The sequence below is a fragment of the Phaenicophaeus curvirostris genome, chromosome 12 (assembly GCF_032191515.1).
Source record: "Phaenicophaeus curvirostris isolate KB17595 chromosome 12, BPBGC_Pcur_1.0, whole genome shotgun sequence".
Classification (NCBI taxonomy): domain Eukaryota; kingdom Metazoa; phylum Chordata; class Aves; order Cuculiformes; family Cuculidae; genus Phaenicophaeus; species Phaenicophaeus curvirostris.
In genome coordinates this window covers 17,322,913-17,348,018 of record NC_091403.1, presented here as the reverse complement: position 1 = coordinate 17,348,018, position 25,106 = coordinate 17,322,913, and the positions used below count along the sequence as shown (strand labels likewise).

Genomic DNA, 25,106 nt, shown 5'->3' with positions numbered 1-25,106 from the left:
TAACTGAATAAAATGGAGAAGGTAATTAATCTCTTTGTTGATTTTTGTCCTTCCCTAGACATCATTTTTAGTTGTCCACAGTCTCTCACTTTGCAGTAGTCCCAGAATCCATGCACCTCCAAGTATAATGTATTGCCAATATTCTCGTGGGATCTGCTAGTTAATTTTGTGTAATCTTGCTGAAGAGAAGTATAGCCTGCTATTAGCAAGGTGGGTGTGAGCTAGTCTATATTTGGAGGAATGTGTGTCTTATCTGGGAAAAGATTTGCATTTTCTGTGATGGAGCTCGCTGTAGGCCTAGATTATTCTCCCAGGACTGCACGAGCTTCTGTGCAAGGCTCCCTCGTAATAGCATGTAGACTGTAATTATGGATGCGTAGATTGATGTCACTGAGTCTATAAAGGTTCCTAGGGAGAGATTATCTGCATCAGAAATGAGCAGGGAATTCAAATTTAACCCAGTGCTCCAGTTGCAAAAATTTACGTCTGTTTTACTGTTCATCCAAATTCAGCTTTAACTTGTACTCAGGTCTTCAGTGAGCAGTCTGTGAGAATCCTGTTGGTCTGGTTTCACACTTCTAACCCTGCACTGGAAATGGCTGGTGCAGTGTCTGAAGGGAAATAATTCACTTGCCCAGGTGCCTACACCAGCATCTCAAATATTCCCCAAAAGTCTAGGAAAGTTATCGCCCACCATTCACCTCGTGATAGCCTTGCTGCTCATTGGTTGTCCTTAAAATTACTCCCAATGTTTACTCCTCTCCAAATCTGGCATTAAATAAGAAAGCTTAGGGGTATCTAGTCAACCTTCCAGCGCCTAAGGGGAGGTTACCAAGAAGAGACATGTTCTTCACTGAAGAGGAAAATGAGACTCAGTGGTCATAATTTGAAATTAGGTTCCCGCTGGCTGAAGGGATGAGATGAGATTGTTCTGAGGCCAAACAAGCATTCAAACAAGAAGGCAATGAAACTGTAGAATCTCCATTGTGGGAAATTTTCAAGCCCCAGTTGGGCAAAGCCCAGAATAGCCTGGCGCAAGTTCAGCATTAACCTTGCTTTGTGCAAGAGGCTGGACTCAAAGTCAAGACCTCCTGAGCTCCCTTCAAACTGTAATGGTTCTGTGATTCTGAAGTAATTTTCTTCTTTTTAACAATAACTCCCTGCCAGAGTACTCAATAGTGAACAAATACATTTCAGTTTAATGCTTTGTAATTCAAGCTTAGGTTTGAAAAGGGTGGCTTTGGTGAGATTACAATAACTTCAATCACGGGTGACACATCAGGCCAGAAAATGTTACTAAGGGTAGAAGATCTGGTTTTGCTAACTTCTAGGTTGCTCTTCTTCTGAATTCAGGTTAAAAAGAAGGCTACTAAAAGAGCCTTTCTGTATGAATTCTGGTAAGGAAGTTTTTACTAATTGTCGTCATAGCATCTAAACAGTCAGTGTTGCATTACATCATCAGGACAGAAATATCAATGAGACACGGATTCACAAAAGAGCATTAACATTTAAAGGGTTTTTACTGCATATGTTAGGAGCAGAGAGCAGCACTGAAGCCCATGTTGATAACATACGAACGTATACAAATATGCTAATGGAAAAAATACAGACATCTAAAAGAAATACAGTGACATTTAAGGGATTCAAAAAAAAGGAAAAAAGTGAAAGATTTGTTGATTAGAGGGGGCAAGATTTCATCCCAGAGGAATAAAATTAGGAAAGAAAAAAGAAAACATGACATCAGAAGGAAAAAAGCTGGAAGTTGACTGAACTGTCCAGCTGCCATTTCCAATCCCAAGGGAAAATACAAAAGTTTTCTTTTCATGGAAGCCGTATGTGTTCTAACATAAAGTACACACAGCTTTAACCTGTCAAGTTGCTGTGATTTATCAAGTCACCACAGAAGGTTTCTTACACAGCCAGATGGAAATGGGCCCCTGTGTGATGGACACGGGCCTGGGAGTGCAGCAGGCTCGTGCAGAAGGGCTGCGTGTCCAGCCTGTGTGGGCAGTGTCACAGCATGGCACGTGCACGGTGAGAGCTGGCAGCACCCACACAGGTCGTCTAGCACGTGGACATGTCAGCCAGGCAGCCAGCAGTCTCCATTCCACCTGGCCAGAAAGTGGTGAGCTGGAAAAAAGGGACATATTTAAGGAAATTTGAATTGTAATAGCCTTAGCTCGTACCAGTCTTCCAGCATCGGTAGATTTTATTCCCCGACCTGCTGTGAGGGAAAAAAATAAAACCAATAATTAATTTTTCTAAAAGGCCCTTTTGTGTGTCATACAAATTAAAGTGCTAGTTCTACAAATTCGTACATGTTGTACAGTATTACTGTGATTAATAAGACTGTTTATCAAGGCTGGAGGGAGTTTCTGTCAGGCCTGAGACAACATTAAAGATGTGGTTTTGTTGTTACAGTAGAGTTAGACCTCCTACTCCAGACTCATTTGTTCTCCTCCTCCGCATCTCCTTTTTTCAGGGTAGTAAAACTAACCATGTGGATGTTTATAAGTTACACAGAGATGTGGTTTTATGCCTTCTTAGTGTAGTTGATTGTACAACTGGCATTGCTCCGGAAAAATGTGTTAATCGGTTCCCTTCTGGTTCTATCAGATGTAGAGCATCTCTCTGCATCTCTCTGGGATTGTAACTGAAATGGTCTGAGCACAATTCCTTGAAGCTATTTTGGTGCAAATTGCTCACCTACTGGTGAATGCTGTGTCTGTTATGGTGAGGTAAACCAGGTCTCACTTTGCTTCTGCTTTACATCAACAAAAATAAAGACTCTCTAAACTTCTGCACTAACTATTCATCCACATAATATAAAGTAAAACCCAAAATCTAACTGTCTATGTTTCAACTCTAATCTGAAATGAATACATAATTATTTGTAGGGAAAAAGCACAGAACAGATTGCTGTACAAGTTAGTCCATGAAAGAACGTAAGATTTTTTTTCTGTGGCCCACTGCCAGTTTTCTGCTAGATGATGCGTGATATATCTCAAAATCAGGTAAAAAAGCCTGAGAATGATCATGGCTTTATGTAATCACATGGCAAATCATTGGCTGATGAAACACATTTTTCTAAACTTTGCAAGACAAGTTATTAGTGGACTGATCAACAAATGTCTCAGGAATGTGTACAAAGGGCACTTTAGTGTCATGACTATACTGGAACAAGTTTTTTAAAAGTTCAAAGCAAGCTCTCAGACAGTTCTGAAACTCAGCGAGACCAATCGATTATTTTTTTTTGAGCACACATTTAGCTTTTCAACTTCCAGTAAAAATATAGCCATGCTCAAGTATTTCAGGAAAAAAAAACTTCAACACACTCAGATACTCTTGCCAACAACACCTAGGATGTATAAAGTTAAAACCTACAATTTACCAACAGTTTTAAACTATAAGAAATTATAGCAGATATGTAAAGTTAATAAGTACGGTACCTAAACATTTGAAAGTACCAAAGTAGAGAAGTTATGACAAGAAACCCAGTGGGATATGCATTGAACCCCCTCATGTGATTTTCAAATCAACGAGGAATATAAGATTTCTTTCCCCTTTACCTCTTAGGATAATTAAAAGGAAATTTTCAGTTTGTCATGTTAACATTATTGATATAATAAACTTTAAAAAGGAGCAAATACATGTTTAACAAACCTTTGTGGGCTTCTACTATCTACTCAAAGAACTGGTCACCTGTTGAGCAATGAACAGTGAAATGGGGACACTCTGTGGGGAAAGGAAAGAAATGCAGTTTCTTGTGCTTTCTGGGTTATGCTTTAATCCTTTACATTCTCCTGTTTATCATGATTTGAGAAAAAGAGAAGCAAGCATTTAATTCCTGCACTTACTCACTTTTCTCAGGAGTCCTTTCTAAGTTTTCTGCACAGGCCATGCTAATCTTTGCAATAATTGGTTATGAATCTGGTCTTGGATCCTGACACTGTTGATGAGTTTTCTGAGAGTCAAAACTATAAAGGTTGTAATTGTAAAAACCTGAGGAATCCTTGTCCCAGGCTGTCCTATGCATCAGTGCACTTGTAAGCAAGTAATTAAATTTAGGCCAAGACTCTTCCAGGATTTGCACTGCAGAATTGCTGAAGTGAACTATTTGCCATAAAACCAAAGGAGTGGTAATGCTAACTCTTGCAGGAAAAACTCTTCAGGTTTAGCAGAGTTGTGCGAATGTTCTCACATCTCAGCCCTGTGAGTCGGTAAAAGCCTTGGACAGACACTGAGCTTCCCGACCCACATGTATCTATCTGCTTGCACTAGAGGGAACCTTCCTGGAAGTGCTGCCTCTTTTCTCTTATACACCAACTTCTTTACAAAGTTTTGCAAGTTATAGTCATTTGACAGGATCTAGATATTACAAACTTCCACACACAAAAACGCATTTGTTTTGTTTTATGGTCTACTTTATATGGTTGTGTAGAGTGCAGTTCACAGGGCAGTGCCTCAAGGATGGATCAGACCCATAGAATGGGGCTGACTGAAGTCTTTGAATTTCAAGTACTAGGACTGCTTGTCCAGTCAGAGTTAAGTACGTATGGAAACTGCAGCGCAGAGTAGGATGCAGAGTCACTGAGAGAACAGCAGAGCCTCCCTCGGTACCTCTGTAGACTATTCTGGATTATCATAGAATAGTTTGGGTTGGAAGGGACCTTAAAGCCCACCCAGTTCCACCCTCTGCCATGCGCAGGGACACCTCCCACTGGATCAGGTTGCTCCAAGCCCCATCCAACCTAGCCTTGAACACCTCCAGGGATGGGGCAGCCACAACCTCCCTGGGAAACCTGGGCCAGGGCCTCACTACTCTCATTGTGAAGAAATTGTGTGATACATGCAACTTCTAGCCATGCCACAATTGCTCTAACCCTTGTTACCGCCGGGTCAGTGACAACTTTCTGCACTAAGGAAGAGAATCAGCATCTCATTGCTATGGTCAAAGAGCACAGGACAGGATACATTTAATCCATGCATTTGTGATTCACTATCTTCAATTAAAACCAATATGTATTAGTGAGACAAAATATTGATACTCAGCTCATGGCTACGAAACCTGTCAGGTTTAGAGGCCAGCTGTTTTTGACGTTACTGTACAAGTTTCTCATTGGGGAACTCTACTGGGGCTTATGGGGTATATCTGTACTCTCTAGGAAGGATATAGATAGCAAAGAATGGGGACAGTTTCTTAGCAAGAACACATCTGTCAAGGAACAATTAATCTTACATCCACCTCAGTCAAATTACATCACTTGCACTTCCCTCCATCCATATCACTAAAGCTTTTCAACTACAATTACGGTTGTTTGAAGAGCAGGACACTCAGAAGACAGGATCTCTATTAAACAACAAACAGGTCCCAGATCTTGCTACAAAAACATCATTGGCTTTTGTATCGGGTGTAGGTGGCCAGATTTTGGCAGCAGGTGGGGCGCGGGGCTAATCTCTGGGAGTACAGACTACGGGAAAGTCTGTACATGTCCCCAGGCCCAGTCTGTTCTGCCTGGAGAGTAACTGCTAAGTGATCTCCCTGTCTTTTATCTTGACTCGTGAGCATTTTCATTTTATTTTCTTCCAGTTTTGTTGGGGAGGGGGAGTGAGAGAAAGTAGGCATCTGGCAGTCAGCCAGAGTTAACCCACCATAATATTATAGATCTTCTTACAGTAAAACCTCATGTATTCGCAGTAATTACCAGGCATTTCCACAATTAGTAACCAGGAAATGCAGTTAGTAGACAATCAAGGGGACTGCTACATGTATGTGCTATGTTGTTTGGTTTTTTTCTGGCAACTATAGCTTTGTCTTAATTATTAGGGAAAATATTTACTGGAATGCAGTAAAAAAAACTTCTGGTTTGAACACGTAACTATGTCTGAGTAATAGGAGATCTGCTGGGAAGCAGAAACCAACTAGTGTCTGGATGTGGGGTTTGTAGACTACGAAAGGAAGCTAAAGCTGCAAAAATAAAAATGAATTTTAAAAAAGAAATCCAAATTAAAGAAAAGATGTTACAAACATAGCATTGTTAGAAAATGCAGTAAAAATACCCCACTATGAAGCCTCAGAATTCTGCCATCCTTTAAGAGGAGATAATGAATCAAACTTAGATATCTCTTTTGTTTATTGTGCAACAAATGTAGGGAAGAACACAAGAATAGATAACTAAATATGCTTAAGTACATTGTGACCTACTTACATAGATGCTGCACTCACCCCTTACATCTGAGAGCCGCTTTTCTAATCCCCAGGCTAAAATTCACAGGAAATCCAGGATTTCAAGAAAAGAATGTGGAACTAATTATTTAAAATATATGCACTATCTGTCTGCAAACACCAAACTGGATTAAATTGCTTGACACGTATTATGCCTAGTGGGTACGATTCAGAATCTCAAATTTGCAGGCAGATTTTTCGGGGTGCTGTATGGCTGTTCCTACTGGAATCCTGTCATTTAGTTATCTGCAGCTGCAGGGCTGGGCGGTAACATTTTCCAGAAGAGAAACATCATCACAAACTCTTAAAACCCTTGTTGAACGCTAAGGCAAGTTGTAGAGCGCTCTTACTAAAAGACTCTTTCCAGTGAACCCAACTACAAATGGTGACCTCATCTCTCAGGGCTGAGACTTCTGCTGGGCGCCAGGGTGCTTATCCCATCTCTGGTCAGTGCTCAAAAGCTAATCACAGAGGTAGTTCAGGCTCACGTAAAACTCTGAGCCTTTACGGTGGCAGAAGTGGACTTACGGGTATTGACTGTGATTCTAGGCTGTGCTACAAATAGCTTCTAATATGCAGTCCTTCTCCACTGATTTTATCTTACCCATACATAGATCACAAAGCTAGAGATGCACTATATAAAATATAAGAGGGTGCTCTCCTCTTTAAAATAGTAATTTGCCTGTAAAGCGTTGTAAAAGCCAGGATCAGAATTCTTTCCTATTATGAACTAGAGGTTGTCTTCCTTTTGATTTTGCAGTATTTTGATTGAAATGCTTGAAACTCAAGCTTGAAGTTAACGTATCCTTTGAAGCTGAAAACCTTGATCTCAAGGGATTCATTCTGCCTTGACTGTGGGTTTTGTATAAAGTAAAGCCAGATTGGTTTATTTGGTAGAGACTGAGCAAGCTGTTACTGACTTTTAAATATTCAGGATCTATTCCAAAGCATGACGGTTGCTAACATGAAGGGTATAACTTTTAATGGAAATTAATTTTTTTTTAATTGTACAGTCTGTGCCGTAAACTGTTTTACTTCCAACTTCCACTGCACGACCTAACACGGGGAAGGCTATGAGCAAGTAGTTCAGTGGGATTGTTTCAAGCTAATATGACTATAAACCGCATATATTAAGCTCTGCCACCCTGGTGATAGCTCTCAGCAAACCAGAGGGGTTCATTTCCTAGACCAGCACACCAAAATGCAAATTGTTAAAGGCAGTAGTGAGCTGTAGTGGGAGCAACACTTTTTTCCTGCTTCTATGTGATGCAACTGCCTGGCAGACTAGCATCTGCTCCTTTACTCATGAAAATCTTTTTTCCCAGTGTACTGCCATGCAGATAAAAGGAAATTCAAACCCATTCTATTAACATGATCTCTGGGGAGTCCTCAGTCTATTTCCAGCTAAAGCAGAATCCAGTGTTTTGGGCACCAATTTAAAACTTCCCATGGAGCAGTATAATAGGAAACATATCTTCAGTCACCAACAGAAATTCACTTTCATCCTTCAAGACTGCAAATAATTACAGCATATGGCATCCCCTGGACCTACCTGGAATTTTGCTCCATTTCCAGTGATGCTTGAGCCATCTCTCCAGAGAAACCTTGAAGAACTTGGATGACTTTGCAGCACTGTCAGAAAACCCTCTCAGATGGTTCTCGCAGACCAAAGGGGGATTCATGCCTCACAGTATGGGCAGAAGCCTCTTGGAGAGCTGCTGGCACCGTGGCCAGCCAAGGGAAATCCTATGGACTAGGACACGGTGTATCTTTCAGTGAACCACAGCTAGATTCTGAGTTATTTGCATTTTCCATATACCTCAACGGCACATTCCTGTGTAAACAGGATTTAGATTATGGGTTTTAAATAAAGCTTACACTCCAGTTTGTTAAAAACAACATGGTAACTCTTTGTTAAATCCCATCTGGTTTTCCTGGGGCTCCAGCATACAAATATGCGCAGAAAGGAGGGTTCAAATCCCATCCTCTTCACTTTGTGGGGAGGAAAAGGTGAGGCCAAGCCTTAATACGTTTATTATATAAAGAGTAGGATGCTGCAATGCGGACAACAGCAGCATTAGCACCTACAGCTTCTCTCTTACTGACAGAGGAAACGCTCTGCTGTCTAGCACCTATTCCAAGGCCATGAGAGCAGAGGAAGGAAAAGGGGAGGCAGGCTGGGCCGCACAGTGCCAACATGTATTGGAAATAAGATATGCACTAATCTTAGTGCTAAGAAATGCTTATGCATCCCCAAACAGAAAACCCAACTGGATTTACTTGTAAATATTCGGAGAAATAACTTAAGGAATAAAACAAAGGAAAGTCTTTTTTTCATATATAACAAAACGCAAAATCTGGCTTTAGGTGCAAAGAAGATTCTAAATCTGCAGTCAACGGAGCTTCAGATTTGGTGGAGAACTGGGCTGGTTTTTGAGATACACTTTCTCAGTTTAAACCTTGGGCCAGCCAGTTCCTTTAACCCGTGGTGCTCTGCACAGTGTTGGCAGCCAAATACAGGCACAGACTCTGCTGCTTAACAGAGATGCCAGTTTTACCTGAAAAAGTCAGGACCACGAGAGGAATTAATCCAAAAAGAACTGCTGCTCACCTGTGGTACTGCAAGGGATGTTTCACATACCGCAGCTGCAGGTAGAGTCCTTTCCCTCCCTTGCTGTGGGCCAGGCAACTTGCAAAGCATGGCAGAAAGCTGGCTTTCACGTTCCAAGGTATTGGTCCTTTTATCCAAAACACAGATAAGCAAAGACAGTAGATTGAGGTCACCGATAAACTAAACAAACAGCAATGCTGTCATTTCAATTAATGTGGCCCCCAGAGCTCACCTGGCTGAAGCTCAGACCTGAGCATCAGGTCTCAAACCAGGGCTGTTTTAAAGCTTTCCTTTGCAATAATAATTCCTTGAAAGATGAGGCTTTACTATTTATTTATTGCTACTGAGAACGAGGATTCTCGACTATAAAATTTACCTGTACTACCCGTTGGCAACATAATTGGGAACTGCAGCTGGTTCCTTTTCTTACCTATAAAAAGAACAGCATCTGTGGTGGACTACGCTGGTAGAGCAGAGCTTTCATAACACTGGAGAGTCCAAGACTGACTGCCCCCTAGCCACTCAAAATTCTTTATCTTTTAAAATGTAATTTATTGACGAAATACAAGATTTATTACTTTTTACAAATACTCTGTTAAAATACTCCACAATTTTTCAGCATTTGTCAGAATTTCCTGAGTTGTCTCTGAATAACAATATTTCAGTGTCCCTATATTTGAACATGCGGAATAAAGAATTATGGATGAGAGTTTGTTTTATAAATAGTCAGCACAGCTGGTGCTCTAATACTCCCAGGGATAAATGTTGTGTAAGCTGCCCAACTAGGCAGAACTGTTCTATTGTATAAACAGACTCCACAGGTAAGAACAGCTGTGATTCATAAAGCAGCATGATGAGCCTTTTTGGATTTTCCTCTGTCTTCTGAAAATTCAAGAGGAAAGAAAGACACTATGGTTTTACCATAGAATCCAGGCAGCCTGACTCATCAGCTCGAGATGCTGCCAGAGCCAAGAGGCTTCTGTCTCCTAGGGGTGCCCCCTCTCTCTTAGGGGTGCCAGGGTGCATGCCTCTTAGAGAGGGTCAAAACAAGAAGTAAAAACCTTATTCAATGGTTTCCTGGACAAAGAAGGAGGTTAGTGAACATTTATTTCAAGTCTTCAATTCGCAGTACTGTGATTTCAAGCTCTGAAATACCTGTGAAGTACCTTTTCTTTCCCATTAAGTGTATTTGGTTCCAGTGAAGAGCTCCAGTCTTTTAGGGAACAACAGAGACGAAAAACCAAAGTCAAACTATGCAAGTATTGCAAGAGTTCAGAATCCATTGCTGTTCTGTTTTCATTCCCTCTAGAGACCCTGTAAACAACAGCAGTAATTACTGTGGTTTCATTTCCAGTAGTGCAAGATTTGCACGGGGACCACTGCTCTAAATCCAACTTTGTACTCAAACTTTTCAAACCACCTGGCCAAGTTTTCAGTTCCTTTCAAGTGGTAATCAGTAATCAACTTGCTAGCAACAGAAACCGTGTAATCCCCACAGAACATAACTTCCTTGCTAATTTAAGTTGACTGACTTTCATCTAGAAGGTACTCCTTCATAAAAATAGCAATTTGCCTTTGGACCAACAGCAACTACGTTTTCATGGTCTTGTCAGATGTTGAAATACCAGGTTCATCAGTTAGAGAGTGTAGAAATGCTGGGAAAAACTCAGTAATGCACCTTTGTCAGCAGCTTTCCAGACTTTTGAGAACAACTGTGCCAAGAACCACATTTTCCACCGTTCGATAAACCAAACCAGCGATCTTGCATGTGTGCTTGACAGTAGTGGGACACAGACAGGGGGTCTGTGCCAGGTGGGAAACAATTCCAGGTATATAAGTCATACATCACTACATGTTTGTGAAAGTTCTATGAATTTTGGTAATAAAGGCATGTGCAGACTTTAAGTGCCAACATCTCCCTAGCTGCTCAGTCTAAACTGAGGCACTGTATTTCTATCTTCTTTGTTTTGAGACACTCTTCAGAGACACTGAAAATAAAGTATTTATCAAGTAGCACTTTTACTAAGGAAAACTTTTATTTCAACTGTGCAATCAATCAGTATTTAGACAGCAGTTTCATAAACATTTGGCATTTAAACTTCTATTACTTTTTGGCATGACCTTGGGCTAGTATATAAACAACCCTGGAGGGCAAAAATGAACCAACACACTAGGTAACATTTACTAGAATGCTAGAAGAAGAAAAACATTATTAAACAAAATAGTTTTTAAAAGACATTAAGAAGTTACATTCAAATCAGGGCGAACATTAGCTTCCCTCACGCAATGGAATTCACAGAGCTGATCCCCTGAGACACATATAAAATGAATACAATTCAGCTCCATCCTCCACCAGCCCAGTCGGCCACTGTTGCCCTTAGAAGAAAATGGCACACAGAGTGAAAGGATCCAGACCACCACAATATGAGATACATACCTGGCTCCTACACTGGCAAATCATTCACAACTTAAAAGAAAACAAAAACAACAAAAAAAACCAACCCAAAACAATCAAACAATCAAAAAGCAACATTTGTATAAGTCAGTTTTTCATATACAGTCAGTCTTTACTGAAAACACACCAGGCAGATGCAAGGTGAGTATATGCAACCATGAAAAGCTTGGAACTTCCAGAAGGAGCACAGCTCACGATGGAACCAGAGGACCCAACGCAGCAAAACCTCTAGCATGTGTTTCCATTCCTTTTGAGTCAATTAGGACCAGTCTTGGTGTAAATCTAGAGGAATTCCAAAGAAATAAACTCGATCGCATTTGAGCCAAGTGGAATCTGGGTTCTTTTCATCCGGTCCTCTATTAACAGAAAGTGATCTGGGTTTGACTTGTGTTTTTTTGAAACACGCTGCCAAATATACAGTTAGCTCAATGTTTCCTACAGACGGTTAAATTCCCGTGCTTTAAAAATCGCTTGCTGTTAGCAAAGCTGCAGTTGCAGCAATTATTAAGCGTGTAACAATTGTTCAAGCCAAGAACCACCACTTTACCAATTCCTAGGTGTAATTCTGCTTCCAGTTTTACCAGTAAATGGATTGCGGTGAAACACGACCAGTTACACTTGTGCAGCTCCTGTCAGTTGGTGCGAGTGAGGTTTTTTGCTAAACATGGGATGCTTTACAAAACCTAACGATGTTCCCCGTGTCAGGAGATGGACTTTTTGTGTAACAAATAAAATGAGCAAGAGTTCCTGTTCTAGGGGCTTACAAGCTTGCCCAGAGTAACACATCACTGAGACTCCGCAGCCCATTGTAACTATTCTTGTGTACGCTCAGGTTGCAGCAAACACTAAAAGAGTCAAGTTAATTTAGTTTGCAATGAAAAAGAGGTAAACTGACTTGAAATATTCGGTTATTTACTGCAGGTAAAGAGTGGATGCATGGGGAGTTACAGGAGACTTCTGATGTGTGGCAACTTGCTATCTTACAAAAATCCATTTGGCAAGAGGGGTTTCAACCACGTAAAAATTCTGCTTTTATAATAATAATGTGAAGACTTAAAAACCAAACAACCGAAGGCTATTTTTGCCTGTCCAGACCATGCAAATTGAAATAAAAATTAATTCTCCCATTGACTTAAAAGGCAACAGGATGAGGACCCTGATTTGCATAAGGCAAACGAAAGCTAGCCTAAATTATTATCTAAAGCAAGGGAATAAAACCAAAGGGGCAATGTACTAAGAAGAATAATTAAAACCAGGTACAGATATCTCTCGATACTCTTTTCTGTTAAAATCTCTTAAGCCATACAGGAAATGCACAGCTAATACTGGAATTTATGAAGTGATATGCAGATTTTTCAAGTTTCTCTTACAAAAGCAGAGCTATTAAAAAAAAGAGTCAGCTGGCAGGCCCTGTTCTATGCAGTGTACACATTCCAAGTTCTCTTAGATAACTCCTGGAAGATAAGAATACTTTTTATTTGTTAAATATGAAGAAAGTACAGGAGTGTAAGTGTGGGCAGATTAAGCATCTGATTTTGGATCTGGGTCTTGCAGAACAGACACTGCTGTTGTAATTCAAGGTCAGAGTCCTCACTCGGAAACACAACTAGTACGGTAAACCAGTTTCAAGATTTCCTCTATCAGTTTTGATGCTTTTCAAGTCACATCAGCTGTAACGTTTCTGCTTTCTTTTTAAAATACAAGGGTTGCATATATGCATATTGCACCAGCCTTGGCTTCTTAGTTCTTAATACACTTAAAATCAGTTCACATAGTGTAACACTAAATTCCACATTTATGTTCATCTTCCAGAACATATTTAGTAAAATTCATAATTGAAAAAATGATAATTTTTTTTTCTCCAGGACCCAGTTTTCACAGTCATAACCAAGAAAAAAAAAAATACTGGAAAACCTGAAACCATTCTGCCTGCTGCGTACCTGCCAGCTCTTTCTAGGCAAACGGAATGAACATTTACATATGAAAAACTGATTTCCTTAGACAGCCACAGGTATGGCTTCTAAGAAAATCAATATCTGTAATATCATGTCGATAATTACATGTGTTGCCTTCAAGGATAGGAAGCATTTAAACTTCGAGCCCAGTTTCGCACTGATACAGTCATGAAGGATTGTACGGGTGGACGAGGTGCTGAGGGATATGGTTTAGTGTTTGATAGGAACGGTTGGACTCGATGATCCGGTGGGTCTCTTCCAACCTGGTTATTCTGTGATTCTGTGATTGATTCTGCCATTGAGTTTACTACAGAAAATATCAATTTCTACACACTTTTTGTGGAGACTCCTTTGCTTACATTGTTGGAGTTTCCAATCATAAGACACATTTTCTCTCAAAAATCTTGTGATAGGTTAGTGATAGGCCATGAATTTTGAGGAGAAAGTATTTTTTGTTCTGTAGTAATCATGGCTATGTGACAAGGCAAAAGGAAGCACATGAATGTACACTGGGTTCTGGAGAAACATATTTGGTTAACATAAAAATAAAGAAAAAGACAGAATAATTAATACCTAACTAAGCTTGCCTTTATGCTGAGGTAACCTTAAATATCTTTGGTTTTCTTTATTTGCTGATAAAAAGTACCTTAAAAAAAACATTAAGTGATGAGGAGAGTTCTGGATGCGCTGCTCTCTAGCACACTGAACATTTTCATTTCTTTGGCTATTGAAATTAGAGCATCTATATTAGACTGACAAATTGTATACGAAGTCTCTTTCTGTCAAATTATCCATGGGTTAAACTACAGAGTGGGTCTCTGGAAGAAAAAGTTTAGGATTTAAAGTACCGACCTGTAATGAAGATCATAAAATTATACCTGATTATCAGTACTTACAGCAAACAAGTCTTTGGAGAAGCAGTTACCGTCTGCATATCAGCTCTTTTGGAATGAAACTAACAGAATAGGCTACTCTGAAAGATGAAGTGTGAAACTTCATGCTACAGTTACACATTCTTAATCTAGTTTTGATTATTTCACACTTTACCTAACTAGAAACAGTACTCTGCTGTACACTAAACATTCTGCCTGATGAGACCAAAAATAAATCTTTGGTGAAAAAGTTTGCTTTTTCTTCAGCAAGTAGCTAAAAAACTATTTAAAAATATTTTGCTTAATACTGTATTGTCGATCAACTACGTGCTGGAGAAAAAATTACACTTGGAAGTCTTTGGAGATATCTGCTGGTATTATAATAATTTTCTTTAAAGGCTCTTGTAACAACAAGGTAGTTAAAATTGTAGAAGCATACGACTCATCTATGCAACCAACTACTACAATCAAGAAGCCCTATTATTTTTTTTGTTAGTAACTACGTATACAATAAAATGTATTCAGCTCTTCAAACCTATAGCTTTTAATAGTTCAAATATTTCTGGACAATATGCAGCTTCCTTCTCTTCTACAGAAAAGTCTTTGGTACAAGATTATTTTTAAAGCGTTTGAATCAACACTGTTATGAAAAGGTGAATGTGCACTGTTTGGCTCGGAACTAGCCAACAGGTACAAGGTAAAGTACTACAGTAAGTAGAGGCTGATTCATCAACACAAAACAGACAGAATGAGTGGACTTATTGACAACGTCTGACCAGCTTTTGATACATAAGGAATAAAAGTGAGCCTGGCCTATCTTAATATTGATCTCTTGGCTCCAGAAAAGTCAATGGGAGTTCTGACAGACTTCAATAGAGTCAGGAGTCCCTCTGGCTGCTTGCTCACGAGGTTACACTCGAAACAGTTTATAAAGTTAAAACATATGCCTAATCTGTTTTTCTTTTTTTTTTTTTTTTTAAAGTAAAAGGAGAGGAGGAGTGGAGATGAGGACTGGATATAGATACAGGCAAGTTTATAACCTTGGATGATTCCAACCTCCTCCCTTCTCTCTTCCTCTCTCCTACTAAAAAAACAAAACGTGATACCCTGTCGGTTTGCTCCACGTTTCCGTGAGGCAGCTCAAAAGTAAAACTGTTCCCTGAGTACAGGAAGAAACAACAACAACAAAAAAAAAAACAAACCAAAAAGACCACTAGAATAACATTTAAAGGAGGTAGTATAAAACAGGAATTGCACGGGTTCAAGGCAGTAGCAGTACTCGCCTCTTTCAACAGACTCTTCAACTAAAGCTCTGGCTTTTCTGTTTCTCATGGTAGCCTAATCGGAGTTTTAGATTGGCATGTGGGTAACATCACTCCCTGAGCTAAAATTCCTGGCTAACAGCACACTAGGCGAAGGATGCAATCCTGCTCCTTGCCTAATAGCAGCTCTGAGATAATGCTAGCAGTGCTTATCAGCACTCAAAGCTGGGTAAAAGTGAACTATAAACTCATGATACAGTTTACTTATAACATTTAAGAAGCATTTAAGGCATCTTTCTGTATTCCAAAGCAACTTTATGAATACTAAAAACGCATAAGGCAAATCAGTGATTTCCTAATATATAATGCAAGGCACCATTGCAAAGAAGTACTGTGACACTGAAATACTCGACATTATTGCCTATTCCGTGACTCTCTGGCAGAGCCAGACTGTTTGGAAATGCTGAATATTTCTTCATTTTGCCATGCTTTTTAGCATTAACTGTCGATAAAGGGGCAACTTTTGTCACTGTGGGGAATCCAACACATCCCAGAGCCCTAAGGATATAGCATACGTCCTGCCAGCAGTTGCTGGCATGAGTTTCTGGGGGAAAGGCACTGTCCTAGGCTTACTGGGGTTATGAGAAATCAAGAGGTACAAAAGATTTCATGATTTCATGTGGCTGCATGTGTGGAAGCACGTTTTCCCAGTTTTTAACATCCTCAGTGTCAACCACATTAAATCATTACACTTTATACTCTTGAGGTTTTCTTCTTTTTAAAGACAGAGCTTCAGCTAAACAATCTTGTTCCCCTACCTATACAACTCCCTAATGACTGAGCGCACACATGTGCACGCAACCACATGCAAACACACATATATTCTACACACAACTGAAAACAAACAAAAAAGAAACTCAAAATAAAACAACACTACTAGGAAGTATCATCAGTTCCATAGCTGAGACCAACTAGAACACAAATGAGGTAAAGCAGTCGTCATTCAGAGTTCACCTCTCGGCAAACTGAGGTAGATAGTCAGCAAAAGGGCCAACAGCCTTCCCTTCGCTCCAGTGACAGATTTTTAACTTTAGTCAGAAATTTTCACTGTCCTTTCACATTTGTTGACCACCGAACATTCAAAATGAGTGAGTTTATAAAAAAAACCAAACCAAACAAAACAAAAAAAACATTCAACAGAAATATGGGATTGCCTGCTAGGTTAGTCAGGCTTTCCACAATAAAACTTCGGCTCCCTGTTCATTGTCCTTCGAACAGACATACACTGCAAGAATGTCTGGCGTGGCCGTAAGGATGTCAGTTTTGCACTGCAGAGTGTATTTGACAAGGCAAGGTAGGAGTCTGGTCAGTAGTAAATGGCAGAGGAGACTCTGTGCAGTTACTTATTCCAGGGCTCATCACGTTTGCACCCAAGTCACTGCTTACAAAAGGACTGGTAGTGGAAGGTGCGGCACTTGTCACAGAGGAGAGGTGTATCTCATCATTGGACTCGTGAGAAAATCTTCCGGAGTCACCAGTCTCGTGGCTTCCTTCGCTGTTGGCCGAATGCTCCGTATCGGCGACAATACTGAATGGCATCTGGAAATTAGACTGCTGGCCAGGAGAGCTCGGGGAGTCATCCTCGCTGATCAGCACAGTGGTGCCCGGCTGATACAGACACACCGCCTGGACAAACCTTCTCCTAGGCTACACAAAAAGCAGAGAGAGAAAGGTTGTTCAGCCTCTGAAAAGCTGAGCCATAACTTGAATTTTTACTGCATTTCCTATCTCCCATTCCACCAGAGTGCCTCTAATGGCATCAGCTCGGAACAATGTGGGCTTTCCTACAGGAGCTTAAAAAGAATCAATCAATCTCAAGTCTTGCTGATACTTTTCCTTAATAGACGATATCATACCTTCTAGCTAAGCATGGCTATTCAAGAATCATTTCACTGGAAAAACCTGCACAGCGCTTTAAAAATATACTTGGTAGAGCTGTCTCCCATCCCTTCATGCATATTCTTTAAGCATTACTCCTTGTACGGTAGCAAATATTTTGCTTATAGAGGTATCAGAAATATGCAGCTGCTTCTGGAAATATTTTGGAACGTGAATTTACAATGCAGATTTCGAGACTTCCTATTCTTTAAACATACAAGAGCACAATACAAGTTACAATTCAATAGCTCATAGGTGTGAATTTACATGAGAGCAGATCCACAGCCACAATTTCAGAAGCCAGACAGTTCCCAGTTTCTTCAGTACTTTGGGTAAATCATTTAATTACCCTCTTTTGGTTTCTTTTCAGCAAATAAAGTTTTAGCTGCCAGGGTAGGAGGGGATTTTTTATATTTTTATATTATTTTCATTTATAAATACATATTTAATTTGTATTTATATTTATGCAAGATCTCTGTAGATGTCGTACTGTGGATGCCATGCATACACACAGTACACAAGAAATCCTTTTGCTCACAGATAAAAGGGCATAAGCAAGAAAGCAATCAGTTAACTGTAAGAGTTACAACAGCTGACAACGGGACAGAACATGAAACTTCCATCAGACTTGACTACAAGGTAGAACACCATCAACCATAACACAAGTGAAATAATCCAATTAAAACTTAGACCACTAATTACGCTTTTCCACAGTGAAAAGTATCCTCCTTTGCAAATACAGGGTATTACAGTAAAGACTGCATCTCTGCTCGTTAGACCAATTACCTCCTCAGTCTTCACCTTCTTAGTATCTTGGAAGAACAGCCACCTTTTCTTGCAGTTGGCCTTTGTGACAGGCCCGTAGCTGTTAATAATCAGATCAGATCCCCCCTGCAGCAGAGGGAGACACACAGAGAGACATTTATTTCAACAAATTAAATTTCTAAGATAGTTGAAAATATTTTTCTATTCCTACCTACTGGCTCCATACTGAAAAGGTAGACAAATGAAGTCTTGGTGCTCAGTCGTCTTTTTTGTGATCTGGTATTCATCTACTGCTTGAGACAAGGCAAGACCAGATCTGGGGTCCATTTCCGTTCCCCAGCTCTTGCGCCTATCCTCAGGTAGCAGCTCCATTCAAGTTTGCAAGCCCTAAATCAGTATTGTCTGCATATGAAAGTAAGGTCAATGCTGTTTTGTCACACTGGACTTAGGGGCTGTAAGATTCTACACACCCACTCACACATCTCGCCATCTAAGTGAATTTATAATTTGACCAAATATGAATTTATAAAATATAACACCATCTTCCCAGTAAATATACAAAAAAATAATGGTTTTTTTTAATACCAGTTTTGTGTCATACTTAACTTGATTGTACAGAAGTGCTCACTGAACTAACGTGCTGACAAAGACTCTCTCACCTATCTCCTTGGACTAGCAGAGGTCACCTGGTAGTCCCAAGTCTGTGAAGCTTTTATCTTTTGATGCTGTGCCCGAGCCGAATTCTGCCATCTGCACAGTACTGTGTAGGACAAGTGTATCGAATCGGATTCTCTAGCTGAACTTTAAGATGACTCTTGACTCTGTGGATTGCCAAACTTGTGCTTGTCCCATTAAACTAAGGGGCTGTGCATTTGTAGTGTTCATATTTTACTTTCAATGAGGACTCAGATGCTAGAGAAATGAGTTCTAAAGAAAGATTCCCATTTGGGGAGTGAGTAAAGCTCGCAGTACCTTAGCATCGATGAAGCTGTTTCCCACTATCATTGGCAACAAGGATTCTTCATTCTCTGCAATTCCTTCAATACTCTTCTCCACCTCATTAGCACTGGCTAATGAGATACTGGTATGTGACAGCTGGTCAGTGCTTTGCTGCACAGGTTTAGGAGCAGATGTTTTCCTATACAATGTTAAGCAGGAATAAAAATGAACCACATGAAGAAAATTAAAAAAAAAAATCAAGGATAAACTTTAAAGCTATTCTAATCAAGTAATATTGGTATATTATTGGCATTTTCATTTTGCTATATGATACTCCTAACTCTCAAGGAATTTTAATGTTATTCATTGTGATAAAAATAACATCTGCTCCGAGTTAATCATACACAGTAGGCTATAAGCTTACAAGCAGACAAGAATTTTCACGATTAGTAATACTACTTGGAGGAAGTAACCATTAATGATATTAAGACCTTTTCACAATGCTACACAGAGACTGTTTCCCAATCCATATGTTTTCCTGCATGTATGCTAAAACACTCTGTTACTAAAATATGCTTTGAGACAGTTTTTTGATTTATTATTTCAAGTAACTTATATTTGTTCTGATCCCAAAGTTATGAGCAGAGTCAGTGGGCCAGTTTATGCCCCATCACTGCTTTATGTCTGAGTTCCTCGTGTTCAGCATCACCAGAGGGTTAAAGCCTTGCAACCAGGTCTGGGCGGGCTGGAGGGTTGAGCAGGAAGAGCAGATGATGTAGAGCAGCATGCTTATCTGACTCAAAAGGGTTTTTTTTCATTTGAAAACATGCCTCATACTTAGCTGTCAAAGCACCACTGACTCATTCTGAAAGTTCTTCCTTCTTTTCATTGGAGAACAGACTTGGGTAAAGTAGGAAAAGCCAACAAAGTGCTTGGTGTCCACTGTAGGTAGGAGCAGGTGAAGAGACAGAGAACTCAAGAGAACTTAAAACTCTTGGAGAAGAAAGCGTGTCCCGAGAATTAGTGCACAGAGAAAGCTCAGTCTCCAGGAGCTTAAACATACCTGGCTTTACTGCGATAAATTAAGATCAGGATACAGATAAGGATGCAGGTCAAGGCTATGCAAACCCCAACAACAATGCCAGTCATTGATTTCTGGTCCAGATGGTAATAGTCAGAATAAGCTAAAGCAAAAAAGAATATAGAAAGCCTCAGTAAATAAGAAGAGTTATCACCTGCTCCCTGTCTGAAAATTAACAGGGTTACAGTCACAACCAGAGAGACAAACGCTTCCTTTTAATGAGTTTTCCAGACCTTCTGTGTCACACATTTTGACACTTTTGAAAACAGAATTTGTAGACCAAACAGTCTGGTGTATGCAGTCCTGGTGTGGGAGGGGAAGAAAGGACCGACCCACAATCCCAGCCTCTTCAGTGACCCAACAACATGGAACTGAGCAGCTCTCTCCAACCCCTTCCTGACAGGGAACAAAAGGAAAAGGCTTGGGAGGTCCAGCCACTGTCACCTAGAATGGTTAGATACATCCTCTTCTATGTCAAAGACAATGTGTTCTTCCATTCTTATGGGGAAACCCCTAATGATACCTTAATTTCCACAAGGTAACACATAGTTTTTCCCTGCAGGTGGGATAGCTGCAGGTGGGGTTGACTTCTTTGGTGAAAATAGATGCTGGTATTATCGCTGCCTGGCAGGTTGATTTGGGATGCTGGAATACCAGGAACCAGCAAATTTCAGATGCATTTGAGATACCACCTCATCTCTGCTGGGCTGTCTGGCTCTAACTGACCCAAGTGCTACTGGTCTCTCAAGCCAAATAAAGGACTTAAAAGAAGTGCCTTAGAAGTGTGGCTGCAAAGTTGGTGTTATATATAAAAAAAAAAAGTTATGTATTCTCATTTGAAAGGCAAACTTCCAAAAGAATTAAACCAGTTCTGAGTTGAACTGAGGTAAAAATCCGAAAATGGTTTCATTCAGAAGAAAACATGACACTGTTAGGACAGCCTCACCTAAAACAGAATGGTTTACCCAGAAAGTTAAACAAGCTAAATCAAACAGGGATCTTTTTTTCCTGGTACTTGTGACAGCAGTAGTCATAACATTGCTACTTACTTGTGGAATCTCCTGAATCCAAGCGTTTAGGTCTCTGATTAGACTCCGATGTCTCCTTTGGCAGGACAGCAAGTTCTACTGCATTTGAGAAGGGTCCTTCTCCCACTTCATTGGAGGCTGCTATTTTGACCAAGTAGACATTTCCTGCTACAAGGTTTTCCAGCAAGGCCATGGTCATTGCTCCTATGAAAAGATTTAAAAAACAGTTCCAATTAGGCAGGATCTGTGGGAACAGACTGAGATTTAGATGTTGGGGCCCACACTTTCTTTCCAATACCACCTGCAATCACATCTGTATGTTCTAACCCGCACATACAGGGTACAGAATGAAAACTGGGATTGCCTGCTTGTCCCTTCTGTCCTTTCTCTCCGTACTGCTTGAGCACAGCACACTCTGAAGTGCCAGTACAGTTCAAAACAAAGAGTCAAGTATTGACTGTGATACGCAGCACACTAATCCTAAATCTAGCACTCCCTGCATTTCAATGGGATGGCATTTATGTTGTGATCGTATCTGTGAGGAGATGCTCCAAGCATTAACCAGACTTCCAGGCAGAGAAAGCAGAATGTTAGAGCCCCCCTCACATACTAATCCATGCGTTTCTCTTCCATGAATCCACTGCACCAGGAATGTGAATGAAAATTGTCATAACAAAATAATCCAGGTTCAGTTAATCACATTTCAGGTCTAGTTGGTAAAGTGAACAGACAGATAAGAGTACATTATACCATGCTTTTAAAATAAAATTAAACCCTATTTAGACCTGTGTAGGCTTCCTTGATTACTATGCATCTAAGCTCTATTACTAAAAATATTATAGAAAATGTCTCTCACATGCTAAGGATTCATTTCCTAAAGTCCCTGAAGGCAGCAAAAACAGATTAAGAACATAAATAGAATTCACTTGCATTGTCCTTAGACAGGGAAAACTCATATCAAAGTCAATAAGAGCTTTTGCCTATCCAGAGACTGCAGACTGCTGCTTAAAATTCAACTCTTTTCTAAAATGCCTGTGTTTCTTCCTAACATAGAAATACATTGTTTTTCTTTCCCTAAACAGTGGCAGCTACAGGACCAAATCTATCCCTTGTTCTCTCACACACTCTGTTGACTTTTTCAGACTCAGGTCTAAATTTCAACCTTTCAAATCAGTTCCAGAAGTCAGGATTTATAGTATCATGGGAGCGTACAAAATATAAGGTTGTTGTGTTGACAGAAAAGATTATACATTTGGCAAAAGGGAAGCTACTTCAAAAGCTGTTTCTGCTCTTGCATAAAAAACACCCATTAGCTGAAAGCATTTGAAGTAAAATGTGAGGTATCTGTAACCAAAGGAGCTGTACTATTTAGCACCAGCAAGGGCGAAAGGTCACGTTTCAATATTACAGGCTCTTTCTCACCAGCTCCTTTCAAATCTGCTGCATCGCTAAAGCCAGTAAGCACTTTGTACTGATTTACTGCACACCAAGTGTGTAAAGGCTGTAACTTCTGATCTGCTTGAAGAGAACTGGAGAAAGGGGGAGGCGGCTGAAAGGTAACTCACATCGCAAATGAGCAAACTGCAGTTTTATTTTCTAATTCTGCCATAGCTAACACAAGTTATATTACAAGGTTTTTGTTTTTAACTCGGTGGATTGGTAGAAATTTGCAAGAATGAACCAAATCCCACGCTATGACTTTTAGAACTGAGAGGGTTGGTTTGTGGTTGTTTGGTTTGGGGCGTTATATTTTTATTTGGAGGAGTGTCTTTGGAGGTATGGGAGAGGAATGGGGTTAAGAATCCACAATCTTCTGCAGAAAAAGTTTAGTGTCAGGACAAAACAAAGCTATTTATTGCAAAGGGATACCTGATCTTAGAGTAAGTGCGTTAAAAACCCCAGACCCTACTTCTACCTCAAATTGCCTATGAAAGGACTGTCACAGGATTATCATTTGTCCATTTTACTTCTACACACTTACTTTCTTTCACAGGCCTTTTCATCTGGACTTTAATGAAGAGCAGTACAGATTGTCTTAATGTGCCAAGATGCCCAGATTCCATGACTCTAAAACATAGTAATATACTGAGATGTGCAGGTCTTCATTTGCTTATACCCTCCAACACTTTCAGTATAGAAACACATGAAAATGTTTACTGTTATTACCATCCCCTCATCCAAAATATCTATTTGAGATGCTGCTCAAGTTTCAGTCATCGCTGAGCTGAAGAAAATACCTGAAAGCAATTCAGCCACTTTGCTGCATACAATAAATACAGCATGTCATCACCAGAATGACAGGATTTATTCTTCAAATATAAGCTCTCTGTGAATTTAAATCTGGTGTGTTTCTAGTGAGTAAAAATTAACATTAAATTTGTCCTATAATATTCCAGCTTCACATCACTGTTTCTTTCAAAAATTTAATGGGACAACTTTATATCATTGTTTCTTTGAACAGTTTTAGTAATTTAAAACCACAGTTAAACCTCATTGATATTTAAGATATTGGTTATTTTTTAAAAATTTTGCTTAAAATTAATAGTCATTTAACTGTTATTCTCCACAGCTGCCCATTCTGTTTGAGGCCAGCCCAACAAATACCATCCCGCTCCAGCACAGTCAAAGCGCCACTGCCACCTCTCCAAACAGCTGCTGGTCCTTCGCTGTCTCCTCAGGAGCAGCACAAAGGACAAGAACCATCTTTGAACTAAAACAGTTCACTGATGGCAAAACAAATTGTCCTCTGTGAGTGCAGCCATCAAGTTTTATGGATTTTCTCTGCAGAAAACTCAAAGCCTTGCTCTCTGCTGACAACTAAGCTGTCAGCCACGAAACAACACAGAAAAACAAAACTCTCCCTGGGCAATCCTAATAAATAAGTTACTCAAACACATGAGTTGTCTCTGTAACACTGAGCTTCCCCCTCTCTGGTTTAATACATTATTAGAATGTTATCTATTCTGAACTGTCTTTGTCTATTTTGAATACCAACTGAACAGTAAATGCTTTTTTCTTTTTTCTAGCTATAGCAGAAATCTGTTCTTGACATAGCTCTTGAAATCATAGTAGTGTTCTGGAAGTGTCTATAGACATTTAGACTATATTTACATCTAATCTCAAAGATGTGACTGCAGTTCATATTACCATACCTGAGTTACTGTTAGATTGGCTAGCTGGGGCTCAGCGGTGGAATAGAGCCAGAGTGTTAAATTGAATTTGCAGAGCAATTTACTGGGAGTAGGGGAAAGTTCATTAAGCAAACTGAGCTAACTGGATTGGCAGTGATCAAAAGAAACACATAAACCTACACAGACACATTTATTTACTTCTAGAGAGCAAGACAATTCAGAGACGTCAGATCTGAAAGAGTGCATTTACAAAATGAAACCATCACAATCATGCTTACAACAGAAATAAGATGGATATAATTAGATTTATGAGATGTTTTGGTTCGCATGCGTGCACTGAGCCCCAAGACCACGCAGAGGCCCTCTCCCCCTCACTTTCTGAGTATTAATTGGTTTTTTATTACATTTTCATTACAACTATGGGAATAATTCTAAATTAATTATAACTTTTATGAGAACATTTATATGAATTCCTTTCTTACTGTCACCCGACGGAGCTGAAAGTAACAAAGCATAAGCATAAGTAGCATAAGTAGCATCACTGTTTGCCCCCAGTGCATAGGTTTATGATTTTAGTTTACCTTCTCTGTGCAACACTTGCCATTCCCCAGCAATCCAAGACTTTCTAGATGCATAGAGGATAGTATATCGTGTAACAACAGTTTCAGGACCGTCAGGTGGCTTCCAGGAAACCAAAGCAGTATCATCCTCTATCAAAGTCACCTTCACTCCTACTGGAGGGCCAGATGGTGCTGTGAGAACAGTAGCACAATGCTATTAGGCTAACCTAATTTACATGCAATTAAATTGCTCAGAAAGAAACTGATGTGCAGACCTAATGGC

At 39.9% G+C, this 25,106-nt stretch overlaps 1 protein-coding gene across 1 annotated transcript in view; it reads right to left on the bottom strand.

Moving 5' to 3' along the window:
- Positions 1-13,537: 13,537 nt before the first annotated feature.
- Positions 13,538-25,106, bottom strand: part of PRTG (protogenin) — an 89,621-nt gene continuing 78,052 nt past the window's right edge. Inside the window, exons 15-20 of the mRNA XM_069867040.1 lie at positions 24,845-25,015; positions 21,154-21,336; positions 20,087-20,207; positions 19,057-19,222; positions 18,106-18,210; positions 13,538-17,088 (exon numbers count right to left, since the gene is read on the bottom strand). Of these exons, the coding sequence (XP_069723141.1) occupies positions 16,699-17,088; positions 18,106-18,210; positions 19,057-19,222; positions 20,087-20,207; positions 21,154-21,336; positions 24,845-25,015 (1,136 nt within the window). The 3' untranslated portion in view covers positions 13,538-16,698. The remainder of the gene's footprint in view (positions 17,089-18,105; positions 18,211-19,056; positions 19,223-20,086; positions 20,208-21,153; positions 21,337-24,844; positions 25,016-25,106) is intronic.